Source organism: Lotus japonicus, chromosome 5 (assembly GCF_012489685.1).
Source record: "Lotus japonicus ecotype B-129 chromosome 5, LjGifu_v1.2".
In the NCBI taxonomy this organism is placed as follows: Eukaryota; Viridiplantae; Streptophyta; class Magnoliopsida; order Fabales; family Fabaceae; genus Lotus; species Lotus japonicus.
The window spans coordinates 67,268,312-67,291,053 of NC_080045.1; the positions used below are offsets into that span (position 1 = coordinate 67,268,312).

Below are 22,742 nucleotides of genomic sequence, written 5' to 3' on the forward strand. Positions count from 1 at the left end.
TCACTTGATAAATCACTCAAGCTACTCCAGTCCACCCGTTAAGGTGATTTCTTCCTTCTTAGAATGAAGGCAATCCACTAATCAGGTAAGAGTTACAACTGCACTTGAAACCTACAAGTGACTAACAATTACACTGACTTAGCTCACACTAAGATTCACTCTCTTAGTTTTCTCTAGGATCCGATCAGCCTTGATCTCCTAAAGGAACTAAACAAACTGTTTATCAAAGAATTGTTTACAAGAGATTTGCTTCTAAAAAGCTAATAGTAAACTCAATGAATTTCAGATGAAAGAAAGCTTAGAAGAATTTAAGTTTGTCTTGCGCGTATGTGAATGCTTCTAGCCACTTCTTTCAGTCTTCAGCCTCTTTATATACTCCAAGGATTAGGGTTGAGCGTCGCATGGAAAATGCTACCGTTGGAGGGCAGTTCTGGAAAATCCAGCTTCTGCTGTGTCTGAGACTGTTAGGTAGGTCGTCAGGAAGGTACAGTTGCTTTTGTACTTGGATAGCGACTTGACCTTTAAACCTAGGAGACTTCTGATCAGGGGAATGCTTCATATTGGAACTTGTGAAGCCGGTTGATCAGAGTCAGAGGGAAAGCCCAGATCCTCTGACCATTGTTTCTTCTGATTCTGAACTCAGAGGGAAGAACATGGTCTTCAGAGTATCTTGCTTCTGGACAACAGAATTTCACTAATCAGCTTCTAGATCTTTAGAGTCTTCTACACCATCAGAATATCTGAGCCTTCAGTGTTTCTTGGTTATCAGACTTTCTGGATCTTCAGAACTTCTAGTGACTGAGTCCACATCAGAGTTTGTATAACTTCAGAACTTCTGAAGCTTTTCCACTGTTCATACTGAACATGGTGAATGCGAAAGCGTTGCTTGGGTTGCTCTTTATACACAGTGCTTCTGATTTGTGTGAGATTGAGTTGAGGTCAGAGCCTGTAAATAGCACACTCAGAAAAACACGTTAGAGTACCACAATTGTTCATATCAAAAGGTTAACTTGTAATCATCAAAACATAGAGTTGTACTACTAGATCAAAACTTGATCTTACACCTACACTACCAAATTCTCCTCTCATGTAGGAGCTTCTTCTCTTCTGAGTAAGAGTGTCTGTCTTCTCTCCGATGCTATCCCTGGAGTGCTCCTTGCTACTGTGTGTAGATCCCTTAAATAACTCTCTCCCTCCCTAGCCTTAACCAGCTCTCCAGTCATGAGCCAAAATACCGACCCAATCTTGGAAGCTGCCGATGGTCTAACGGTGAACTTAGACATGAGCAGTGACTGCCCTCTACCCTCTGTGGCTTCTTCCTTGGTGGGTAAACTTCTCACTGACAAACCTATTAACAGAGGGGTTGTCCGTAATATGATTGATAAAGCCTGGAGGCACCCGGAGGGCCTCAGAATCTCAGAACTTGGCCCAAACCTCTACTTATTCCAGTTTCCTGGAAGGGAGGAGGCCCTACGTATCTTACGAGCTTCCCCATGGCTCATCATGGGACAAGTCTTAAGTCTCCAACATTGGATCCCAGAAGCCTCAGTCAACGAGATCAACTTTGATTTTATTCCATTTTGGATCCAAGTCCATGGCATCCCTCTAGAAGCCATGAGTACTAGTAATGCAGCCAAGATAGCAGTGAATGTGGAGTCTATCATTGAGGTAGAGAACCCATTTGTAGGGGACCAGCTCCTTCGCACCTTCATTAGGGTCAGAGTTATGGTGAACACCAAAAACCCCTTACTCTCCGGGGTCTGGGTTCCTCGCCAAAACTTACCCAAGGCTTGGGTCTTCCTCAGGTACGAGAGACTCCAGGACTATTGTTATAACTGTGGGCTCATTGGTCATGACCTCAAGAAATGCAGGCGTGAACGAGCAGTTGCGGTCTTCGATCGAACATAGCCCAGGTTTGACCCCAAACTCTGTGTTCCCCAAGCAAGATCTCTAGCTTCCATGGTTGCAGCCATGCAGAACACAAGTGTGGAGAAGGAGGTAGGTGCTGGTAGGGCTGACGTGGAAATGTCAGAAAGTAGGGATAGACCGTTGGATGGAACGAATACTCAACCCCATCCACACGTTAGTCCGAGGTACAGGTCTAGCCTTTTGGCTTCTTTGGCGGTTGACAAGGACGCTTCAGGCCCTCCACCCAAGGGGTCAGTTGATGAGACGCAGAGCCCCCAAGATGTCACTGAAAGTCGACCTTCTGACGAGCCTATGAGGGACGAGTCAAATTATATTGGTGGACCCCATTCCATCCCTGGGGGTACTCATAGCAACATGCCAAGGCACGTGGAACCTACTTTGGTGGATCTGGCCCAAGGCATCCCGCGTCCTGGATTGGGCTCTTCCAATATGGATCTTCTGGGCCTGCACAAGGAGGATATTGGACTAAAGAATCCCACAGTCCTATTGGATATCCCTAGCCCAACTTATGGGGGTACCAAGTTCTTCGGGGCTAATCTCTCTGAGGCTGAAATCGAGAAATGCCGAAGAGCTATCCAAGTCACTACTTCCAGGTCCACTAAGGGAGGGGCCTCACAAGAATATTTTGTGGAGTTCCCTCCGGAGGAGCAACAGGGTCCAAATGTTCTCAACCATAGCCTGCTCTATGGGCTGGAAGAGTCCTTAGCCTCTGGGCTTATGGATAATCTCAACCTCAAACGGCCCAACTGTGAAGGTGGGCCGCTCACCACTAAGAAACTCCAACTGATGCCTAGGAAAAGGTTAAGGGAACATGAAGGCGAGAGGGGTCCTACTCTGCCTCAGCACCAGCAACTTTCCACAAATATTCTTGCCACACAAGATTTCATGGCCGAGGAGGCGGGCCTTAACTTTCCCCCACTGGAGCCATGAAAATCCTCAGTTGGAACTGTCGTGGCATGGCAGCCGCCACGACAGTTAGTGAGCTTAAAGACCTATACAAGAGGAATATGCCTGCCATTGTGTTTCTCCTGGAAACCAGAGTTAGGAGTCACAAAGTCAACAATTTCAAGAGGAAACTTGGTTACAAGCATGCCTTCACAGTTGATCCAATTGGCCTCTTAGGTGGATTATGCTTACTCTGGACCAATCAGATTGAGATATAAGTGATTGAGTTTGATAATAACTTCATCCACACACTGGTAACACCAAAGGAAATGGTTGTTGGTTGGAAATGTACGTTCACTTATGGGCCCCGAAATCCACAACACCGTGAAGCCTTCTGGGACCGAATCTCCCTCCTCCACCTCAACAGGCCTAATCCTTGGTGTTGTGTTGGTGATTTCAACGAAATTCGACACCAACATGAAAAGCAAGGACTACACCCGCAAGCAGAGAACATAATTCGTATCTTTCGTAACTTCATTAACAACACAGAATTGATGGACATTGAGCTCAAAGGTAACAAGTTTACATGGTCGAGCAATCCGAGAGATGGTTTCACCACAAGGGAGAAAATTGATCGAGCCCTAGTGAATTGGGCTTGGCGCAGCCTCTATCCCCATGCCATGGCTTCTGCTCTCACCGCGATCAGCTCTGATCATTCCCCAATCCTCTTGGACCCAATCCCCAACCAAAGGAGTGGCAAGACCTTTAGGTATGAGGCCTTTTGGGATGAGCATGAGGAATGTAAAGAGGTGGTTGCTAACGGCTCGTTAGAACCCTCTAGGGATGGAGGAAGCTGGAGTAATTACCTAGATAGAACTAAAGCCTGTAAACGAAGGCTGAAGACTTGGCAAGCCAAGACCTTTGATGCGGCAGACAAGGAGATATCCAAGTCTAAACAAAGGCTTTCCGAGATACTGAACCAAGACCATGAAGAAGTCAATTGGAGGGAGGTTGCAAGTCTTAAACATCAAATAAGTTCTTTGTGGAAGCAAGAAGAACAATATTGGGGAATGATATCTAGAGTTAAATGGGCCAAGTGGGGTGATAAAAACACTAAATTGTTTAACGCCACCACTATCCAACAGAGGGATTTCAACAGGATGGGGAGACTAAAGACAGAGAATGATGAATGGATAGAAGGGGAGAAGAAAGTGATGCAAGCTTGTTTGGACCTCTACCAGAGTATATACACGGGTGGACCAACTGAGAACATTGAAGAGTGCCTTCGCAACCTACCAAGGAGTGTTCCCGATTCGCTCAATTCCTACCTTAGCAGTGAGCTCACAGACCTTGAAATCAAACAAGCAGTGGATACTTTGGGGAGCCATAAAGCTCCTGGGTCCGATGGGCTCAACGGGTTATTTTATAAAAGTCACTGGCCCACAATTAAGGATGACTTTTGCGAAGCGGTGCATACCTTCTTCAACACCGGGGAACTGCCAGAGGAGATTAATGAGACCCTTGTGTCCTTAATTCCCAAAATCCCCAACCCTGAGCTTGTCATACACTACCGGCCAATCAGTTGCTGCAACTTTATGTACAAAGTTATCTCAAGGATCATTGTCACGCGACTCAAAATCGGGTTAGATGACTTGATCTCCACCAACCAGAGCGCCTTTGTTGGCGGGAGGCTCATCCAAGATAATATCTTGGTGGCACAAGAAGTTTTCCACGCCATCACAAGAAAAAGGAAGGGAAAATAGGGATCTTATAACTCTCAAGCTCGATATGAGGAAAGCTTACGAGAGGGTTGAGTGGAGCTTCTTGGAGAAAACTCTTCAAGCGTACGGTTTCAACCAAGGTTGGGTCAATCTAGTGATGAAACTGATTAGGGGTGTTTCTTATAGACTGAAGATCAATGGCTATGTCTCAGCCAAGATAGTTCCACAAAGAGGGCTCCGTCAAGGAGACCCCCTTTCACCCAACTTATTTGTGCTCTGCGCTGATGTTCTCTCTCACATGATCACCAATGCCCGTATCAATGGCCACATCAGCGGTGTCAAATTGGCAGCTACATGTCCCCACTGACGCATATCTTTTTTGCAGATGATTCACTAATCTTTGCCAGGGCGAACACACAGGAAGCATATCAACTAACACAAATTCTACATTCTTTCTCCCTTGCCTCTGGACAACGCATCAATTCACAGAAGTCCGGGTTGGTTTGCAGCGTCTGGGTCAATCAAGCACTCAAACACCAACTTGCAAGTATCTACAAAGTTCAAATTTGGAGCTCTCCCGGCATGTACCTAGGGATACCTGCCACTTGGGGTAGAGCAAAATCTCAATCTTTAAACTGGATCATGGAGAGGGTCCAAGATAAGGTTGCGGAATGGAAAGAATCCCTCTTAAATCAAGCCGGTAAAGAGATCCTAGTTAAGGCTGTGATACAAGCTATTCCGACCTATGCGATGACCATCCTCAAATTTCCCATGAGCTTCTGCAAGAAACTTAACGCTTTAGTTGGCAATTTTTGGTGGAGCAGAAATCACAACAAGAGAGGGGTGCACTGGCGAAAATGGGAGGAGATTACCAAAAGTAAGGCAGAGGGTGGCATGGGTTTCAGGGACTTCCCTCTTCAGAATCTGGCTCACATCAGCAAACAGGCATGGAGAATATACACCAACCCGGAAGCCCTCTAGGTTAAAGTACTCAAGTCTATCTACTTCCCGAATCAGGATTTCCTATCGGCCCCCAAAGTTAAATGTGCATCTTGGACCTGGACTAGCATTGAGGAAGGTAGAAAATTTATTCTGGCCAACTGCAGATGGGGTGTGGCGAAGGGAGACAAAATCAGTGTATGGAGGGATTCCTGGCTATGGAATGGGACCAATCTCCAGGCTTGGGATAATGGGCATGACCCGATGGTTAAGGATCTTATTGCTCAAGGTAACAGGAAATGGGACACAAGGAAAATTCACGCCTTATTACCGGCTAGCCAAGCCACTCTTGTGCTTCAAACGCCCTTGGGCCTTGTGGGGGAAGAGGACAAATTGATTTGGCCTTTCAACAAGTCTGGCAATTACTGCATTAGGACGGGATACCATGTTGCCAGAACCTCTAAACCACAACCTCCTTCAGGACCAAGCTCCTCCACCTCTGCCCCAAAGGATCTCTGCCCGACAATTTGGGGATGCCAGGCTCCACAAAAACTAAAACTTTTCCTCTGGAAGGCTAGCACTAACTCACTGGTAGTCAAAAGGAATCTCTTTAGAAGGAAAATGGCGAGTAGCGACCTATTTCCTATCTGGAATGAGGCATCAGAGACTGTGGAGCATGTGTTGCTCTTGTGCCCTTTGACTCGCGCTGTATGGTTTGGCTCCCCTCTACAAATCACAATTTCCCTGGATAACCTCTCCAGGTTTGATCTCTGGTTCTTGCAAATGGTCAATAAGTTTAAACAACTTACTGCAGAAGGCTCTGAACTTGCCATGCTTATTAGCTTTCTTTGGGCCATATGGAAGGGTAGAAACAATGCCGTGTTCCAGTCAGTAACACCCAACCCTTCTCAGACAATTAGGCAAGCTTTAATCAACTGGCAAGACCGCCTTAACACGGCGGAAGTTACCCCGCCTGAGAGCACGAGCAACCAGGGACGAGTCAGGAGAAATCGAGCTGCTCACTGGATGCCCCCTCCCCCAGGTACAATCAAGATTAATACTGATGCTGGCTGGGCAAAAGATCAACCCCTCGCTTCACTGGCCTTCCTTGCCAGGGATCATAGTGGCCAAATCCTAATTGGTGGTACTGCGGGAATCCTAGCTGCCTCACCTCTAGTAGCTGAAACAGAGGCCCTTAGAGAAGCCATGATCATGGCATCCAACCTCAATTGGGGGAATGTACACTTCGAGTCTGACTGCCAGTTGCTGATCGATACCTGCAATGGAAAGAAGTTAGGCGAAAACCAAATTATCTTGGAAGACATCCAACTCCTGAAGGCAAATTTCCAATCGTGCTTATTCCTTTGGGTTCCCCGAGAGGTGAACCAAGCAGCGGACAACATTGCTATGCTCCATCAACAGCACAGCCTGCCGAGCAATTGGACATTCAATCTTCCACCCTTGTTGGCCAGAATCATCAAACGAGACAGAGATCGCTTGGATTTGAGGATCCCGCATGACCCCAGAAGATTAATGTCTTTCGACCCAAGAGGCATGGGCAGTTAATCAGTTGCTCCTTGGTTCCTCCGCCTGGTGCTGTGTTGTGGGCTTTTGGGTATTTTTAGGAATAGGAATGATTATTGTGGACTGTTGCTTTTCTAGCCATTTAAGTCCCTTATGCTCAAATTTACTGTTCTTTTTTCCTTTTCCATTGTAATACCCTGCCCTACTCAATTGGGCCTAAGTTTATAAAACTTTGACCCTTGACCAAAAAAAAAACCAAAAAATCTGAAGTCTAAACCCTGTGGTCAGTGACAGTCGTTTCGTTTCTTCATCCATTTCCTCTTCGATGGCTTCGTTCGCTTTCACGGCGGAGCTAACCTCCACCGTCTTCGGCGCCGCTTATCGGAACCCTAAACCCTTCATTCCACTCCGAACCACCCTTCTCCCTCTTCTACGCGCCACCACCACCAAAACCAAAACCATAACCATAACCCACTCATTTTCCCCAACACTCGCTCGCAGAGGTTTCGCCGTCGCCGCTTCCACCTCAGCGCCGCCTCACTCTGAATCTTCCGACGTTTCCACCGCTATTCCCCCCGATAATCGCATCCCTGCTACCATCATCACCGGCTTTCTCGGCTCCGGCAAGGTATCCTCTTAATTTCCACTTCCTCATCTTCTTCGCAAACCTGAAGCTTCTGAAATGAACTAATTTGTTTTGAGCAGACAACGCTGCTGAACCATATTCTCACTGCCGAGCATGGAAAGCGAATTGCGGTCATCGAGAATGAGGTATGTATGTGTTTGTCATAGTAGATGCAATTCCCGCAGTTTCGTGTGAATTTGAATATGATTATTTGCTTTCTGGGTTGATTGTTTCTAGTTTGGTGAAATCGACATTGATGGTTCTCTAGTAGCTGCCAAAACTGCTGGTGCTGAAGATATCATGATGTTGAACAATGGCTGCCTTTGCTGCACTGTCAGGGGTGATCTTGTTAGGATGATTGCGGAATTGGTCACTGCCAAGAAAGGAAAATTTGACCATATTGTTATAGAGACTACAGGTAGGTAACCAACCAACTTTCATGTATCTATCTTTTCTTGTCACTATGTGTATGTTATTGTTGCCAATTGCCATGCCTTTCATTAGTATCATCCATGTTTTAATCCTGTAAAACATTCTTCTTAATGTGAATGGAATGAACCTGCTCACTACGACTGCACTTAGCTTGTATTTTGACTGAGCCTACTGCTTCGCACCGCCACAGCGCTATTCCTTACATCAACCTAGCAAATTGATTTCAATAGTTGCAAAACTAGAAATATCATGTATTTGTCAGCACAATATAACCATTAACCTATAAATGATGAAAATATAGTTAATTATTTCAACCACAGATAAACTCTTATTCACCAGTACTTTTTTCCAGTAACTTTGATGTGTTTTTATCATTTAAATTAAGTTAGTTATTTTTTTTTACCAAATTCAATGTTTGTATTTCTACAGGTTTGGCGAATCCAGCGCCAATAATCCAGACCTTTTATGCAGAAGATCAGATTTTTAATGATGTTAAGTTGGATGGTGTTGTGACTTTGGTTGATGCGAAACATGCTCGTCTTCATCTGGATGAGGTTAAGCCAAAAGGTGTGGTCAATGAGGCTGTGGAACAGATTGCATATGCGGATCGTATAATTGTTAATAAGGTATTGACTGATATATTCTTATTACAGAATACAGAAGGGCTTTAGTTTCATGTTAATGAAGCGTTTGGATTTTTTTAGAAAAGGGACTATTGATTTTGATTAAGTAAATATCTAAACAACTAATGGATAGTTTAGCTTTATTGTGTAGTATGGTTGACCTTGTTCTTCTGTTCAATGCGGATTATTCTTAAAATTTCAGAATGAAATGAATATTTTCTTTGTGCCAGAGATAATAGCCTAATATTATTCTCTATTTTGCACCAGACTGACCTTGTTGATGAATCAGACATTACTTCTTTGGTCCAGCGGATAAGGGTTGGTGTCCTTCTCTTCCTATTTTATATAAGTGATTAGTTTTATTTTAATTCTGTTTCATTATTTCGAGCACTCTATGAATGTTGCTGCATTTTTTAATTCAGAAAATAAATGGCTTGGCCAATTTAAAGCGGACAGAGTTTGGAAAAGTCAACTTGGATTATGTTCTTGGCATTGGGGGCTTTGATTTGGAGAGGTAGCCTTTTGTTCTTGTTTCCTACCTTCTGGGTTTCAATTGTTTTAAGAACAAGGAAATTGGAATTTGGGCTTACTTGTTCTGTGCACATTCCTTTTTCACTGTTTGGTTCCTGCAAGACTGTACGCCTTTCAATTATGAATACTTGTTTACCTTGATCTTGGTATTTTTATACTGAAATTATTCACATGACATTTTTTATGGCAATACCCTCTACCCTTGTCAATTCCTTTGCTTCACTGCCATGTAGTACATAATCTTAAGTGGATATTTGAATATTTCTGGTTTGGTATTCCTTCTGGTTACCTTTTTATGTCCAAGCTCCCATATATGATTTGTGTATGTTTTCTTGATCTTTTTATAAGGATTGAGAGTGCTGTTAGTGGTGAAGGTGCAAAGGAAGATCATGTCCATAGCCATGATCATGAACACCATGACCATGATCATCACCACCATCATCATGAGGATTCACTTGACCACAAGCATGGTACATTTTAATTTATCTTGATTCAGAACTGTTTTACATGGCATATTATTCTTGTTTGTAGCACTAGTGATATTGTAGTGTATCCGATGTTTTATTCTTGATTGCAGCACTAGGGACATATTGTAGTGATTAGTGAAACCCAGGTTTTTAGTCTTATTAATGGAGTTTTAACTTATTTAGTTACACATATCTTATTTGAATCTCTAGTGACTATCATTATTTCCTTTGATATTAGTATTTGGATGGGGATCAGTTTTTACTTTTTACATAGTTGCTATTCAATTCAATGTTTTATCATGTTTATAAGGACATAGGATATCTTGTTTTGTTTACTTGCATTGTTGTGCTATGAAGTGAAAGAATAAATTTGATCTTTGTTTTATGTGCAGATCACCATGATCACCACTCTCATGATCACACTCACGATCCTGGTGTTTCATCTGTCAGCATAGTTTGTGAAGGAAGCTTAGACCTTGAGAAGGTCAGTACTTGTAAATTTGTCTACATATGCTTAATACCAAGTGTATTGATTTCTATTTTCCCTTTGGATGCTTTAGGAATGCTTTTTAGTCAAGAAGTTTATGTTCATGTAAAATATCAGTTGACATTTATGTACTGAGGGGTGAACTTGCTAACTTTGTCAGGCTAACTTTTGGCTTGGTACCTTGTTGATGGAACGGAGTGAAGATATTTATAGGATGAAAGGTCTTCTATCTGTTCAAGGAATGGATGAGAGATTTGTCTTTCAGGTGAACTTGAATTTCCTTTCCATGCTGTTATCTGTTATCATTCTCGATGTCCTGTTTCACTGAATTAAGTTTTTCTTACTTTTCTGTATCAGGGAGTTCATGACATCTTTCAAGGATCACCTGAAAGGTTGTGGGGGCCAGATGAACCAAGGACAAACAAAATTGTTTTTATAGGGAAAAACTTGGATGCTGAGGAACTGGAAAAGGGGTTCAGGGCCTGTTTACTGTGATACCAGAAAGTTCAATATGCGTTTTTTTTTGCTCTCTATTTCGGCTGATGATGCAAGCTGAAGATTTGAGTGTTTGTATACCATGGAGAACTCTGAACTGGCTTACCGTATAAATAGGAAAAAGTGTTCCATTCCTTACTACTTTTCTATTACCGATTATAAAGTATACCCAAGAAATTACTGATTATAAAAAATTAAATTAAAATTCAAACCTTGGAGGTATTATAAGTGTATTGTTGTTATTGATGTAGATAATCACAATTATGTCTTGCTAAAAACGCATGAGATTTCAAAAAATAATGACTAGATTACCGTATGGATGTTATATCTTTCCAAATCCAGTAGACAGCTTTTTGTAATTGTGTAGCTTATTACATGGAATATGAATGAGTTTTCTTGTAGGGGTGTATGTGTATGAGATTATGCTTACGAAACCAAAACATGGAAGAAAACCCAACAGATTACACAAGTTAAAAAAAAATATATTGAAGAAGCAAGAAGGTTGGAAACATTTTAATCGTTTGAGGTACACCGATATAAAATACTGCCTTCAGAGTGACAAAGGCAATTTAAACCAACAAAGACATACATAATTTCAAACAGTAAATGTGAAAGCCAATGAGAAGCAAAAGCAAACTAGTAATGTGTGAGGTAGACATTGAAATGGAGTATGGTGTCAACTCCATCAGTGGTGTGCTGGTCCTCCTTCAGAAGGGTCTCAAGTGCAGCATACCCTCTAGCATTCTCGTACTTCCCTGTCCCTCCAATCACAGCAACCTCAGAATTTGGAGACGCAGTCCTATGAACCCCGAAAAGGCTTATGCTATCGTCCACCACCCCATCATGATGCTCTCCACCATGCAGCAGGATTGTGAGCACCACGCTCTGGCTGGTACCATCCAATGAGCTAGCCAAGTAGAACCCTTGCACTCTCCCAACCACAGCAGAATCCAGCTCGTGCCCTTCGGTTATCTGGTCATCTATCACTGTCACGGTTCCGAACATGAGCTTCTGGAGTGTGAACCCAGAAGGAAGGTTCCCTGCTGAAACAAAAGGCTGGTTGTTGCCGCCTGAGACGACGTTGCTAGTGCCGCGGTTTTGGAACACAGTGGAGGACTGAGCGGCGTTGAGGCCTACAAGATTTGGCAGGTTGTTGTTGGTGATAATGCCATTGATCTTGGGGTTGACTAGTGGGATTCCTCCACTGATTGGGAAGATGTTGTTGTTGAGCTTGGAAAATGGTAGGCCTGTGACATCAGTGTTTGCTACTATTCCTGCTACTACTCTGGCTGATGGGTGTGACCCTCCAATGATATCATGCATGAAGAAGGATAAGGACGGTTCCTTTCCCACTGCTTCTGCGGGTGTTTCACCAGAGATAGCAGGGACAGGGACTTCAGCTTCTGGTTGTTGTGGAATTGCCACTGGTGGTGGTACTGGGGCATCATCAACTGGGGCAGTAACAGGAACAGCTTCTGGGGCTTCAGCTTCTGGAACAGGTGAAGAATCAGCATCAGCTTCTTCGTCACCTGAGTCTATGTTGGCAGCTGCTGCTGCTGGTGTTTGACCACTTGGAAATGTGGTGGCAGGGCCTACCTGTGGTGTGGTAACAGGAATCTGGGGTGTTGTGACCGGAATTGTTGTGGCTGCTCCTGGGAGTGGTAGATTGCCAATGGCTTGTGGTTCTTGTGTGTCCATTTCGTTGAGGTTTCTCGCAGAGTTGGCAATGAGAAAGGTTGTGGCTAGGAAGAAGAGGCAAATGGTAGCCTTGATAGTTCCATGGCTGTCTAGGAAGAGATAGGCCATTTTACACAAGAGAGGAACCTGTGTTGTAATCTGCTAAGAAGGATTGTTTTGTTGTGTGTTAGAAGGAAGATTTAGTTGCTGATGAAGCTGATATCTGGTTGTGTCTATATATATACACTTACATATAATTGGGTGTGCTGGAAAGAAGGAGCAAGTGTGGAGCTGATACTATGGATTGGTTGGATGCTCTTTATAGGTTGTGCTTTGGTTTAAACAACTCTGCCAGTTAGTGATGGCAGTTTGGTTCAATATAACTATTTAATCAAATGGAAGATGACCAAGATTTTTAATGCAATTTCTGTAACCACCACATCATTGACTTGGATACAGTTAGTAACTTTTGAAGGACATGGATTTACCAGAAGTTGAATGCATTTAATTTCCAAAACTGAGAAACGAAAAACATGATTTCCATTGCAATTGTTAATAAATAAATGCCTTGGTGAGTTTGATGGATATAGTAGTTTTATTACTAGTATAACAGGATGTAATTTTAGTTGTTCCCAATCACCCATCCCAGTGACTTCGATGGTATTAGGTACCTTCGATTGTGATAAAATTTCGTTTATTATATCAACGTTGAACTCAATGTAACGTGTCAAATTCTAATTTCTTCATTGATACTTTATGATAAATATAATCACATTTGCATTTGTATTAACGGCAAAACAAAATATATTGAATCACCTAGTTTTACAACGTATGTTTTTAAACACTTGAACAGTACATCTACTTCTAATATGTCTCATTTTTCTCTCCATCTCACTTCTTGCCACATTAGTTACATTAATACATGTTTCATTTTTCTCTCTTCTCTTATTTTAGGACTCTTCATTTCTTCTCTTAAATGTAGTGGGCCAAACATTTTCCTTCTTATAATACCACCTTCTCATCTCAATGCTGCATTGCCTTTATTTTTATGTCACCCTTCTTTGGCTATAAATCATAAGTTACAAATTTCGTTTAAAACTTTCGAATTTAAAGGTTTGCGTAATTAACTGCATTTTGACGTGATTATCCTCATACTCTCTTTTTGCAATATCAGTTTAATTGAAATCAATAAGACCAGTCCCAGTAAGTAAGCATGTACTTATTTGTTGAACATATCAACTAAATTAAATTCAGTTAATAACCGTAGCTAATAGTCTCATAATAGTGATGCTCCAAAACATTATGACTTCAGCACCAAGTATTCAAGCTTTTACACCAATTCGTGTAATTGTAGAGCTACATACTCAGTGGAGCTCAAGGTTGTTGTTGTTGTTGAGGAGGATAAACAGATTCCTATTTAGTAGTTCAAAAACTTAATTAAAGTCCAATTCCTTTCAAAGATATAGCTCGCTGTTCAATCTGTTCATTCTCATGTAAGAAAACTCAAAAGAGTTCATTGGTTTAGTGCTAGAAAGAATCATTTGTATTGAAATTCAGTTATGCTTTCTTTGCAAATATCTGTCATCTTGCTACTCTCTACATGTTCCCACGAATGTATATTTGAAAATTCCTGGGTCCTCAGCTAGTCTTCTCTCTTTACAAGTTCATTTATATATGTAGACAAGTAATTCTTGTTATCAGTTCTTACATGAATTTTACATTCTTCCAAACTTCATTTTGAAAAGTCAACAAAATGCAAATAAATAGAAGCCATAAGGTGAGGAATGACAGTAAACTAGAACAAATTCAGTCTTAAAAATAATAATATAAAACCATTCATGTGATCCTTACTCAAAAACTTCAGTTTTTGGGATAAACATTGTGCGTTTGGTTCTACATTTAGAACCTTCGAATCAATTTTCATGGACCAGGTGGCTATATTGATGTTTACTTATCAACGTAGCGAATTGATAAGTGTATGTTTGGATTTCCGTTAAACTCAATGTGGATCTACGTTGTAGTTGATGTTGCAAAATTTTGCTCCTCCGATACACGTTGAACTAAACATGGCAAATTCTAGCTTATGCGTTTAATATAGAGAACTGTGAAATGACGTTTGTGTTTGCACCAATGTCAAATCAAATGTACACTTAGTCTCAACACCAACTCTAGAGAGAAGCTAGAAATAATAACTTCTACGGTGGACAAAATCAATTATAAATATCATGACTGAATTTCACAATATTCCTGTATAAAAATCACTTTATCAATAAACATATCGAAATATAAATTATATCAATATCAGATTACCTGAAATCATTAGATCCAAACACACACAATTTCAATTTGGATTCTTTTACACACTTGGATACTTTAGATTCTACTCCCTCCGTCCCTAATTATAAGCTAAAGTTGAGACCTATGTTTTGTCACTAAATATAAGCTAAAGTTGTAAAAGCTAATATTTTTTTCCATATTTACCCTTGCATTTATTGGTAGTGGAGCACTATTCATAGTATAATAATTAAAAAGTTCTATCTTAAATAGGGGTAAACATGAAAAGTTGCACATTTTTTTCAAAAACCAAAGCATCAATTAAACCTTTTTTAACAAGCGTGATTTTTACAACTTTAGCTTATAATTAGGGACGGAGGGAGTAATAACTAAGATACACATCAAACGAAAGGAACTTTGAACTTGTCACAGTTCCTTGTGTGCTAGACCCTACGCTGTCCACAACCTTAACTGCAGCATAACCATTAGCACCATTATACTTTCCAGTGCCTCCAATGACTGCAACATGTGACTCATAAACATCTGTCCTGTGCACTCCAAATAGTCTGAGCCCATCTTGATAGTCACCCATCTCAAAACTTGCTGTCAATGCCACCATATGGCTACTTCCATCCTCCTCTGAGCCAGCCACATACACCCCTTGTGCTTTTCCCATTTTCTTTACTTCATCTCCATCACCTTCTGGGACAGAACCAGAAAAAAATTAGTACCACCCGAAATTTAGTACATTAAGTACGTGCTTGGATCAACATTGTCACAATTGATTTTGGTTAAAATAGAGTTTGTCAAAATTGATTATATTCAAAGTGATTTTACTATATTTTCATTCAAAATTGATTTTACTCTATTAAAATTGATTCCGAGGCTCCCAAACGGGGTTTGTCTTTGATTACCTTCAAGTAGTTCCTCATCTATTGATATTACTGATCCATATTCCAGCTCCTGAAGTGTTGCTGTGGAAGGAAAGGAGAAGCCAATGCTTGATAAATCAAGTGTTTGGGTGGAAGATGAAGTGGATTGGGGTATTGGAATTCCTCCAATGGGAGGGAAAAAGCCAAGAGGTTTTGGGAAAGGAATTTTACCAGTAACCTTAGTAGTAGGGTTCTCTGATGGGCTAGTATCATTCAGCATGTACTGCATTAAAAATGTTATTCTGTGGTGGTCATGGTGGTGGTTAGGGGATGGATTGGCAAGAGTTCTAGCTGAGGAAGACTTGTTTATGGTAGTCATGAACAAAAATAACATGAGAATTGGAGGAAGAGAAAGGAGCTTGGCCATTGTTGCATAGCCTCTTTTGGTATTAGTATGCATGCTTGGTTAATATAATTAGGCTTCGAATAGTGTAGTGGTTAGAAATTTAGAATAGAATAGAGTAATAATATGTGATATCCTTATATGAAATAGTGAATTTGTTATGTAATGTGATGTGATAAAAAGAGAAAAATTGATGTAAAATGAGATAGATGTATGTGAGGTGTCTATATGTTTAGATATCTAAGTATCATTATTAAATTGAATATCAATATAGAATGGTATTGTTGTATGTAATTAATGTCAGAACTCAGACTAACATTAAGGTTAGGTACTTAGGTTGTGCATGAATGGAACAGACTCACCAAATACACAATTCATTTTTTTAATGCCCTGTGAAGGTAATGGTGCCTATAAATTATCAAAATTGTAAATAAGTCATCGGCCTTAAATGGAAAGGGTGAACTAGCCAAAAAATGAAAAGAAGGAATCAATAGTTTACAGATCCAACAGAGGACGAAGACTGGCTCATAGGATAGAATGTAAAATTGGAAATACTTGCCAAGTCTTTCACTAGTGTATTGGGCTCTTTAACCCATGTTTATTTCATCATCGATATAATCCAGTTCACATTGACCAAAAAAAAAAAGAAATACTCTTGCCAAGTGGAAAAACAAAATATCAGTTTCTCAATAGTTCAGCGACAAAAAAAAACAATTTTTCATTGGCTAATTTTATTCTGCATTGACCAATCATAGCCATTAATACATCACATTTTCTCTTCCGGTTCCATTAATCATATATCACATTTATCATTTTTTTTCTCACTCTAATAGTTTTTTGTGTCTACTTATCATTTTTGTTAATTTAATTTAAAACTAGATAATGTAATATGTGATAAAAGGCTTTTTAAAAACTCATTTCTAAACTACAATATATTTGGTAGCTATCGATGGCTATATATATTTGGTTGGAAAGATTATCGGCCATGCTCTCGAATAAATTGCTTCAAGACCTTTGAGATAGGATGCAAACAAATTGCTTCAAGACCTTTGAGATGGGATGCAAGTTGAATTCTAAAAGAGCTTTGAGGTTTTTCATGCATATCAACTTAGTCATCTAAGACATTTTAAAAGAAAATCTTCTTGACACGTTTTAATTTGGAGTGAGTCTTCGTTGGTCTCCCCAACATGCTATTGACGCACTGTTTGATAGTTTGAAGGTGTTTTTTATACACTACCATTTTTATAGCCAAATAACATAGTCATCTAAGATGATATAAATCATAAGTTTGTACGTCTTTCAAAATCCAATTGAAAATCTTTTAAGTAATACTCACCACTTCATAAATTATCTCATTCATGAACATGAGTTGTTTTGTTGTGCATTGTGAACATATATATAAAAACGAAACTCAGGTGAATAAAAATTATGATATTGTCACGACGAATGACTTAAAAAATGAAGAGAGTTGAAACACTTTTATCCCTAATAAAAAGAGTGTTTTTCATTAAATCTAGTCAAACTGCCGATACCCTACTCTATCCGTCCGTAAGTTTTTTACGACAGTTCCAAAACCGTCAGTAATAATGATGGATAATTTTTTTATCATCCTTAAATTACTATTATTTGCAGACCCTTGATTATTTGGGACTTTTACTATCCCAAACTAATTTCATATTTTGTTCACCATGAGTATAAATAAATAAATAAATAAATACCAGTAGTGAGAAAGAAAAAGAAAAAAGAAAAGAAAAGCCCCAAGTTAGGGTTTATATTCAATCCTCATCCCGCTCACTCTGAATCTGAAGGATTCTTCTCTTCTCTTCTCTTCTCTTCTCTAAAACCCTCAACCATGTATCTATACAGTCTCACCCTACAGCGACCCACCGGCATCGTCTGCGCCATCAACGGCAACTTCTCCGGCGGCAAGGTACAAGAAATCGCCGTCGCCAGAGGCAAGGTTCTCGATCTCCTCCGCCCCGACGACAACGGCAGGATCCAAACCATCCTCTCCGTTGAGGTCTTCGGCGCCATCAGGTCCCTCGCCCAGTTCCGCCTCACCGGCGCTCAGAAGGACTACATCGTCGTCGGTTCCGACTCCGGCAGAATCGTCATCCTCGACTACAACAAGGAGAAGAATGTCTTCGACAAAGTCCACCAGGAAACGTTCGGTAAATCTGGCTGCCGACGCATCGTCCCGGGGCAGTACCTCGCCGTGGATCCCAAAGGCAGGGCCGTCATGATCGGTGCTTGTGAGAAGCAGAAGCTGGTTTATGTGCTGAATAGGGATACTGCTGCTAGGTTAACGATTTCTTCCCCTTTAGAAGCTCATAAGTCTCATACTTTAGTTTTTTCCATTTGTGGGGTTGATTGTGGTTTTGAGAACCCCATTTTTGCTGCTATAGAGTTGGATTACTCTGAGGCTGATCAGGATTCTACTGGTATGGCTGCTTCTGAAGCTCAGAAGCATTTGACTTTCTATGAGCTTGATTTGGGTCTCAACCATGTTTCTAGGAAGTGGTCTGATCAGGTTGATAATGGTGCTAATTTGCTTGTTACTGTTCCTGGTGGTGCTGATGGCCCTAGTGGGGTGCTTGTTTGTGCTGAGAATTTTGTTATTTATAAGAATCAGGGGCATCCTGATGTTAGGGCTGTGATTCCTCGACGTGCTGATTTGCCGGCTGAGCGTGGGGTTCTTATTGTGTCGGCTGCCATGCATAAGCTCAAGACCATGTTCTTCTTCCTGCTGCAGACTGAGTATGGGGACATTTTTAAGGTCACCTTGGATAATGATGGTGACCATGTATCTGAGTTGAAGATTAAGTATTTTGATACTATTCCCGTTACGGCTTCCATGTGTGTGCTGAAGTCAGGGTTCTTGTTTGCAGCCTCTGAGTTTGGAAACCATGCTTTGTATCAGTTTAAGGCAATAGGGGATGATGATGATGTGGAGGCTTCGTCTGCTACGCTGATGGAAACTGAAGAAGGTTTTCAGCCGGTGTTTTTCCAGCCCAGAAGGCTGAAGAACCTTGTTAGGATTGATCAGGTTGAGAGTTTAATGCCAGTTATGGATATGAAGGTCAGTAACCTCTTTGAAGAGGAAACTCCTCAGATTTTTACACTCTGTGGCCGTGGTCCTCGATCCACTCTGAGGATTTTGAGAACTGGTTTAGCTGTTAGTGAGATGGCAGTTTCCAGGCTTCCTGGTGTACCTAGTGCTGTTTGGACTGTTAAGAGGACTGTGTTTGATGAGTTTGATGTGTATATCGTTGTTTCGTTCACAAATGCCACGCTTGTGCTTTCCATTGGTGAGACAGTTGAAGAAGTTGATGACAGTGGATTTCTTGACACTACTCCCTCCCTCGCCGTGTCTTTGATAGGTGAAGATTCTCTGATGCAGGTCCACCCGAATGGTATTAGGCACATTAGGTCGGATAGGCGTGTGAATGAGTGGAGAACTCCTGGAAAGAGGACGATTTCAAAAGTAGGATCAAACAGACTTCAAGTGGTTATTGCACTGAGTGGAGGGGAGCTTATCTATTTTGAAGTGGATGTAACTGGTACTGGTCAGTTGTTGGAGGTGGACAAGCATGAAATGTCTGGAGATGTTGCTTGTTTGGACATTGCTCCAGTGCCTGAAGGCAGGCAAAGGTCTCGTTTTCTTGCAGTTGGCTCATATGACAAGACAATTCGAATCTTATCACTGGATCCCGATGATTGTATGCAGACACTGAGTGTACAAGGCGTTTCTTCACCTCCAGAGTCTCTACTTTTCCTCGAAGTCCAAGCATCTGTTGGTGGTGAGGATGGTGCAGATCATCCTGCTAGCCTTTTCCTGAACGCTGGTTTACAGAATGGTGTCTTATTTAGGACTGTGGTGGATATGGTTACAGGTCAGCTTTCTGATTCTCGTTCCAGATTCTTAGGATTGAGAGCCCCAAAACTTTTTCCCATTGTTGTAAGAGGGAAGCGTGCTATGCTTTGCTTATCAAGTCGACCTTGGCTAGGTTATATTCACCAAGGACATTTCCTTTTAACACCCCTTTCATATGAAACCCTTGAATATGCTGCCTCTTTTTCATCTGACCAATGTGTGGAAGGTGTAGTTTCTGTTGCTGGTGAGGCATTGAGAATTTTTACCATTGAAAGATTAGGAGAAACATTCAATGAGACTGTAATTCCGCTAAGATACACACCAAGGAAATTTGTGCTACAACCCAAACGGAAGCTTTTGGTGATGATTGAGAGCGATCAAGGAGCTTTTACGGCAGAAGAGCGTGAAGCTGCAAGGAGAGAATGTTTTGAGGCTGCTCAAGCTGGGGAAAATGGGAATGGAAATGCAGACCAAATGGAGAATGGTGGGGAGGATGAGGATAGAGATGATCCGCTCTCGGATGAGCATTATGGTTATCCTAAAGCTGAATCAGACAAGTGGGTTTCCTGCATCAGAGTTCTTGATCCTAGGTCAGGAACTACAACCTGTCTCTTGGAGCTTCAGGAGAATGAGGCCGCATTCAGCATATGCACAGTAAATTTCCATGATAAGGAATATGGAACTCTTTTAGCTGTTGGCACTGCAAAGGGACTGCAATTTTTGCCTAAAAAGAGTTTAGCTGCCGGATTTATTCATATATATAGGTTTGTAGACGAGGGAAGATCTCTTGAACTTCTTCACAAAACCCAGGTTGAAGGTGTTCCTCTTGCTCTATGTCAGTTTCAAGGAAGATTACTTGCAGGAATAGGACCTGTGCTCAGGCTATATGATCTAGGAAAAAGGAGATTATTAAGAAAATGTGAGAATAAGCTATTCCCAAACACAATTGTCTCTATTCAGACATATCGTGATCGAATTTATGTTGGTGACATCCAAGAGGTATGTTTCTGTTATATATCTTTGTTATATATCTTTATCTAATGAACAACTGGGTATTTGAGTTAGGCATTCTGAAATAGTTTTTTTTCGTGACTTCTGTATTTTGCTGGTAGCATTTGATTTTGCATTGATTTCTGACATTAATTCATGTGTGTCTAGCAAGTGTGACTATTTTAACTTTTACTAATTGGGTTTTAACTTGAATGCTTCTGGAGGAATTATTCAATTTTAGAATGACTTGACTAAGGCTTTCGGAGGTGATTTAGTATACTCTTAAGTTTGCAAATAGAAACCATGCTTATTCCAGATTCATTGTCCTTCTGCTCTCGAATTAATAAAATGTTTAGCTAATTGTGCTGTGTATTCTCTCCAGTCTTTCCATTATTGCAAGTATAGATGGGATGAAAACCAACTTTACATATTTGCTGATGATTGCGTTCCAAGATGGCTTACTGCTTCATACCACATAGATTTCGACACCATGGCTGGTGCAGACAAGTTTGGAAATATCTATTTTGTGCGGTTGCCGCAGGATGTTTCTGATGAGATAGAAGAAGATCCTACTGGTGGGAGGATCAAGTGGGAGCAGGGAAAGCTGAATGGAGCTCCCAATAAGATGGAAGAAATTGTACAATTTAATGTTGGTGATGTGGTCACAAGCTTGCAAAAGGCATCTCTTATACCTGGTGGTGGAGAGTGTATTGTATATGGAACAATTATGGGAAGTATTGGGGCATTGCATGCTTTTACTTCACGTGATGATGTTGATTTCTTTTCTCATTTGGAGATGCATCTGAGGCAGGACTATCCACCTTTGTGTGGAAGAGATCACATGGCTTATAGATCTGCCTATTTTCCCGTTAAGGTACGCCTAATCAATATGCTGTTTATTCCTTCTAGTTTAGTTGTTGCAAAGCATTATTTGTCCTCCATAAGCATCCTTCCTGTTATATTGTGTCTGTCGCAGGCAAGGGTTTTACTCTTCTGCCTTCGACAAAATTGCAGATAGATCCAAAATGTTTTATTTGTTCATTGATTTTCTAGCCATAGCATTAAATTTTAACAAATTTCTGAGGCCTGTTTGTAGGATGTGATTGATGGTGATCTATGCGAGCAATTCCCAACATTGCCAATGGATTTGCAGAGAAAAATTGCTGATGAATTAGACAGAACTCCGGCAGAGATACTGAGAAAACTAGAGGAAGTGCGAAATAAGATTATTTAAGAAATGATCATCTCAGAGGTATGACTTCCGATTTCTGTTCTGTATAGTACTGTAGTGATTTGACAAATATTTGATACTTTGCTTTGGTATTGTGTGCAGGCGATAACGGAACTGTTTATCGTTTGCCCATAGTTAGTCACTAACCAAGTGAAGAAAGCTCGTGTTTCCCATTCATACGGGGAAGCAATGATTTCTTGTGCGCTACTTTATGCAAGAGGGAAGATTCGTCCGTGACTATTTGTACTCTGTATTGTTAACATGAAACCCATATCCTCGGTTGGCAATTTATGTTGTAATTAATCGTAATTTTTTTGTTCTGTTAATTAAGGAAGGGTTTGGAAAACCACTTCTCCGGTTTGTAACTTTTCGAGACAAAACCTAAGGATGAACACATCTTTCAATGAAAAGAGGTTTTTTTAGTTTCAATGAATGAAACTTTAGTACAAACAGGTACTAAGGTCATGTTTGAATGCTTGTTGACATCAATGCAAATAGATGTAAGCAGCTACCTTAGAGATCAAAAAAATGAACGGAACATAAAAGAGATGTTTGTGGAAAAATATATTAGATCCTCGATTGTGCAAGATTATTGGAGTTTTGTACTAACTGGGATGATTGTCATGACCTATCTGAAACCTTGCTTTTACTACTGAGATCAGCTAGTTCTCTTTTCTTGCAGATAACAATGATTTTAGTTTTTTTCTCATTCATTTTTAAGATCTATAATTGAATTGTAACTGACAAATACTTCTGCTTTGCC

The 22,742-nt window shown here is 40.8% G+C and overlaps 5 protein-coding genes across 6 annotated transcripts; 3 read left to right on the forward strand and 2 right to left on the reverse strand.

Annotated features, from left to right (window-relative positions):
- Positions 1–5,117: 5,117 nt before the first annotated feature.
- On the forward strand, positions 5,118–7,040 carry LOC130720036 (uncharacterized). Its single transcript, XM_057570618.1, has 2 exons — positions 5,118–5,480; positions 5,553–7,040. Exons 1-2 carry the CDS (start codon positions 5,118–5,120, stop codon positions 7,038–7,040), a joined length of 1,851 nt encoding a protein of 616 aa, XP_057426601.1.
- Positions 7,041–7,265: 225 nt separating this feature from the next.
- On the forward strand, positions 7,266–10,880 carry LOC130717655 (uncharacterized). The gene is made up of 10 exons (XM_057567982.1): positions 7,266–7,626; positions 7,704–7,769; positions 7,861–8,041; positions 8,485–8,681; positions 8,946–8,996; positions 9,101–9,192; positions 9,558–9,679; positions 10,069–10,160; positions 10,324–10,428; positions 10,521–10,880. The coding sequence occupies exons 1-10, from the start codon at positions 7,324–7,326 to the stop codon at positions 10,656–10,658; spliced, it is 1,347 nt and encodes a 448-aa protein (XP_057423965.1). The 5' UTR covers positions 7,266–7,323; the 3' UTR covers positions 10,659–10,880.
- Positions 10,881–11,143: 263 nt separating this feature from the next.
- LOC130717656 (dirigent protein 24-like) lies at positions 11,144–12,561 on the reverse strand. The gene has a single exon (XM_057567983.1). The coding sequence runs from the start codon at positions 12,462–12,464 to the stop codon at positions 11,295–11,297; it is 1,170 nt and encodes a 389-aa protein (XP_057423966.1). The 5' UTR covers positions 12,465–12,561; the 3' UTR covers positions 11,144–11,294.
- Positions 12,562–14,584: 2,023 nt separating this feature from the next.
- On the reverse strand, positions 14,585–15,920 carry LOC130718334 (dirigent protein 25-like). Of its 2 annotated transcripts, none has more exons than XM_057568912.1 (2): positions 15,524–15,911; positions 14,585–15,311 (listed from the first exon to the last, which is right to left on the reverse strand). In XM_057568912.1, the coding sequence occupies exons 1-2, from the start codon at positions 15,906–15,908 to the stop codon at positions 14,977–14,979; spliced, it is 720 nt and encodes a 239-aa protein (XP_057424895.1). In that variant the 5' UTR covers positions 15,909–15,911; the 3' UTR covers positions 14,585–14,976. The 2 variants fall into 2 exon arrangements, with proteins under 2 accessions (XP_057424895.1, XP_057424896.1); XM_057568913.1 differs by having other exon boundaries at positions 14,588–15,308; positions 15,524–15,920.
- Positions 15,921–17,663: 1,743 nt separating this feature from the next.
- LOC130717910 (spliceosome-associated protein 130 A) lies at positions 17,664–22,408 on the forward strand. Its single transcript, XM_057568311.1, has 4 exons — positions 17,664–20,757; positions 21,131–21,622; positions 21,845–22,000; positions 22,082–22,408. The coding sequence occupies exons 1-3, from the start codon at positions 17,737–17,739 to the stop codon at positions 21,980–21,982; spliced, it is 3,651 nt and encodes a 1,216-aa protein (XP_057424294.1). The 5' UTR covers positions 17,664–17,736; the 3' UTR covers positions 21,983–22,000; positions 22,082–22,408.
- Positions 22,409–22,742: the final 334 nt, after the last annotated feature.

What these genes read in the sequence shown, in the direction of transcription:
- LOC130720036 (XM_057570618.1), top strand. Translation starts at nt 5,118, where the DNA reads ATGTACCTAGGGATACCTGCCACTTGGGGTAGAGCAAAATCTCAATCT. An exon ending in TGGCTCACATCAGCAAACAG is followed by an intron (nt 5,481 to 5,552) that starts GCATGGAGAATA and finishes TTCCCGAATCAG; the next exon opens with GATTTCCTATCGGCCCCCAA.
- LOC130717655 (XM_057567982.1), top strand. Translation starts at nt 7,324, where the DNA reads ATGGCTTCGTTCGCTTTCACGGCGGAGCTAACCTCCACCGTCTTCGGC. An exon ending in TTGCGGTCATCGAGAATGAG is followed by an intron (nt 7,770 to 7,860) that starts GTATGTATGTGT and finishes GATTGTTTCTAG; the next exon opens with TTTGGTGAAATCGACATTGA. An exon ending in GGGGGCTTTGATTTGGAGAG is followed by an intron (nt 9,193 to 9,557) that starts GTAGCCTTTTGT and finishes TCTTTTTATAAG; the next exon opens with GATTGAGAGTGCTGTTAGTG.
- LOC130717656 (XM_057567983.1), bottom strand. Translation starts at nt 12,464, where the DNA reads ATGGCCTATCTCTTCCTAGACAGCCATGGAACTATCAAGGCTACCATT.
- LOC130718334 (XM_057568912.1), bottom strand. Translation starts at nt 15,908, where the DNA reads ATGGCCAAGCTCCTTTCTCTTCCTCCAATTCTCATGTTATTTTTGTTC. An exon ending in AGATGAGGAACTACTTGAAG is followed by an intron (nt 15,312 to 15,523) that starts GTAATCAAAGAC and finishes GTTCTGTCCCAG; the next exon opens with AAGGTGATGGAGATGAAGTA.
- LOC130717910 (XM_057568311.1), top strand. Translation starts at nt 17,737, where the DNA reads ATGTATCTATACAGTCTCACCCTACAGCGACCCACCGGCATCGTCTGC. An exon ending in ATGTTGGTGACATCCAAGAG is followed by an intron (nt 20,758 to 21,130) that starts GTATGTTTCTGT and finishes TATTCTCTCCAG; the next exon opens with TCTTTCCATTATTGCAAGTA. An exon ending in CTGCCTATTTTCCCGTTAAG is followed by an intron (nt 21,623 to 21,844) that starts GTACGCCTAATC and finishes GCCTGTTTGTAG; the next exon opens with GATGTGATTGATGGTGATCT.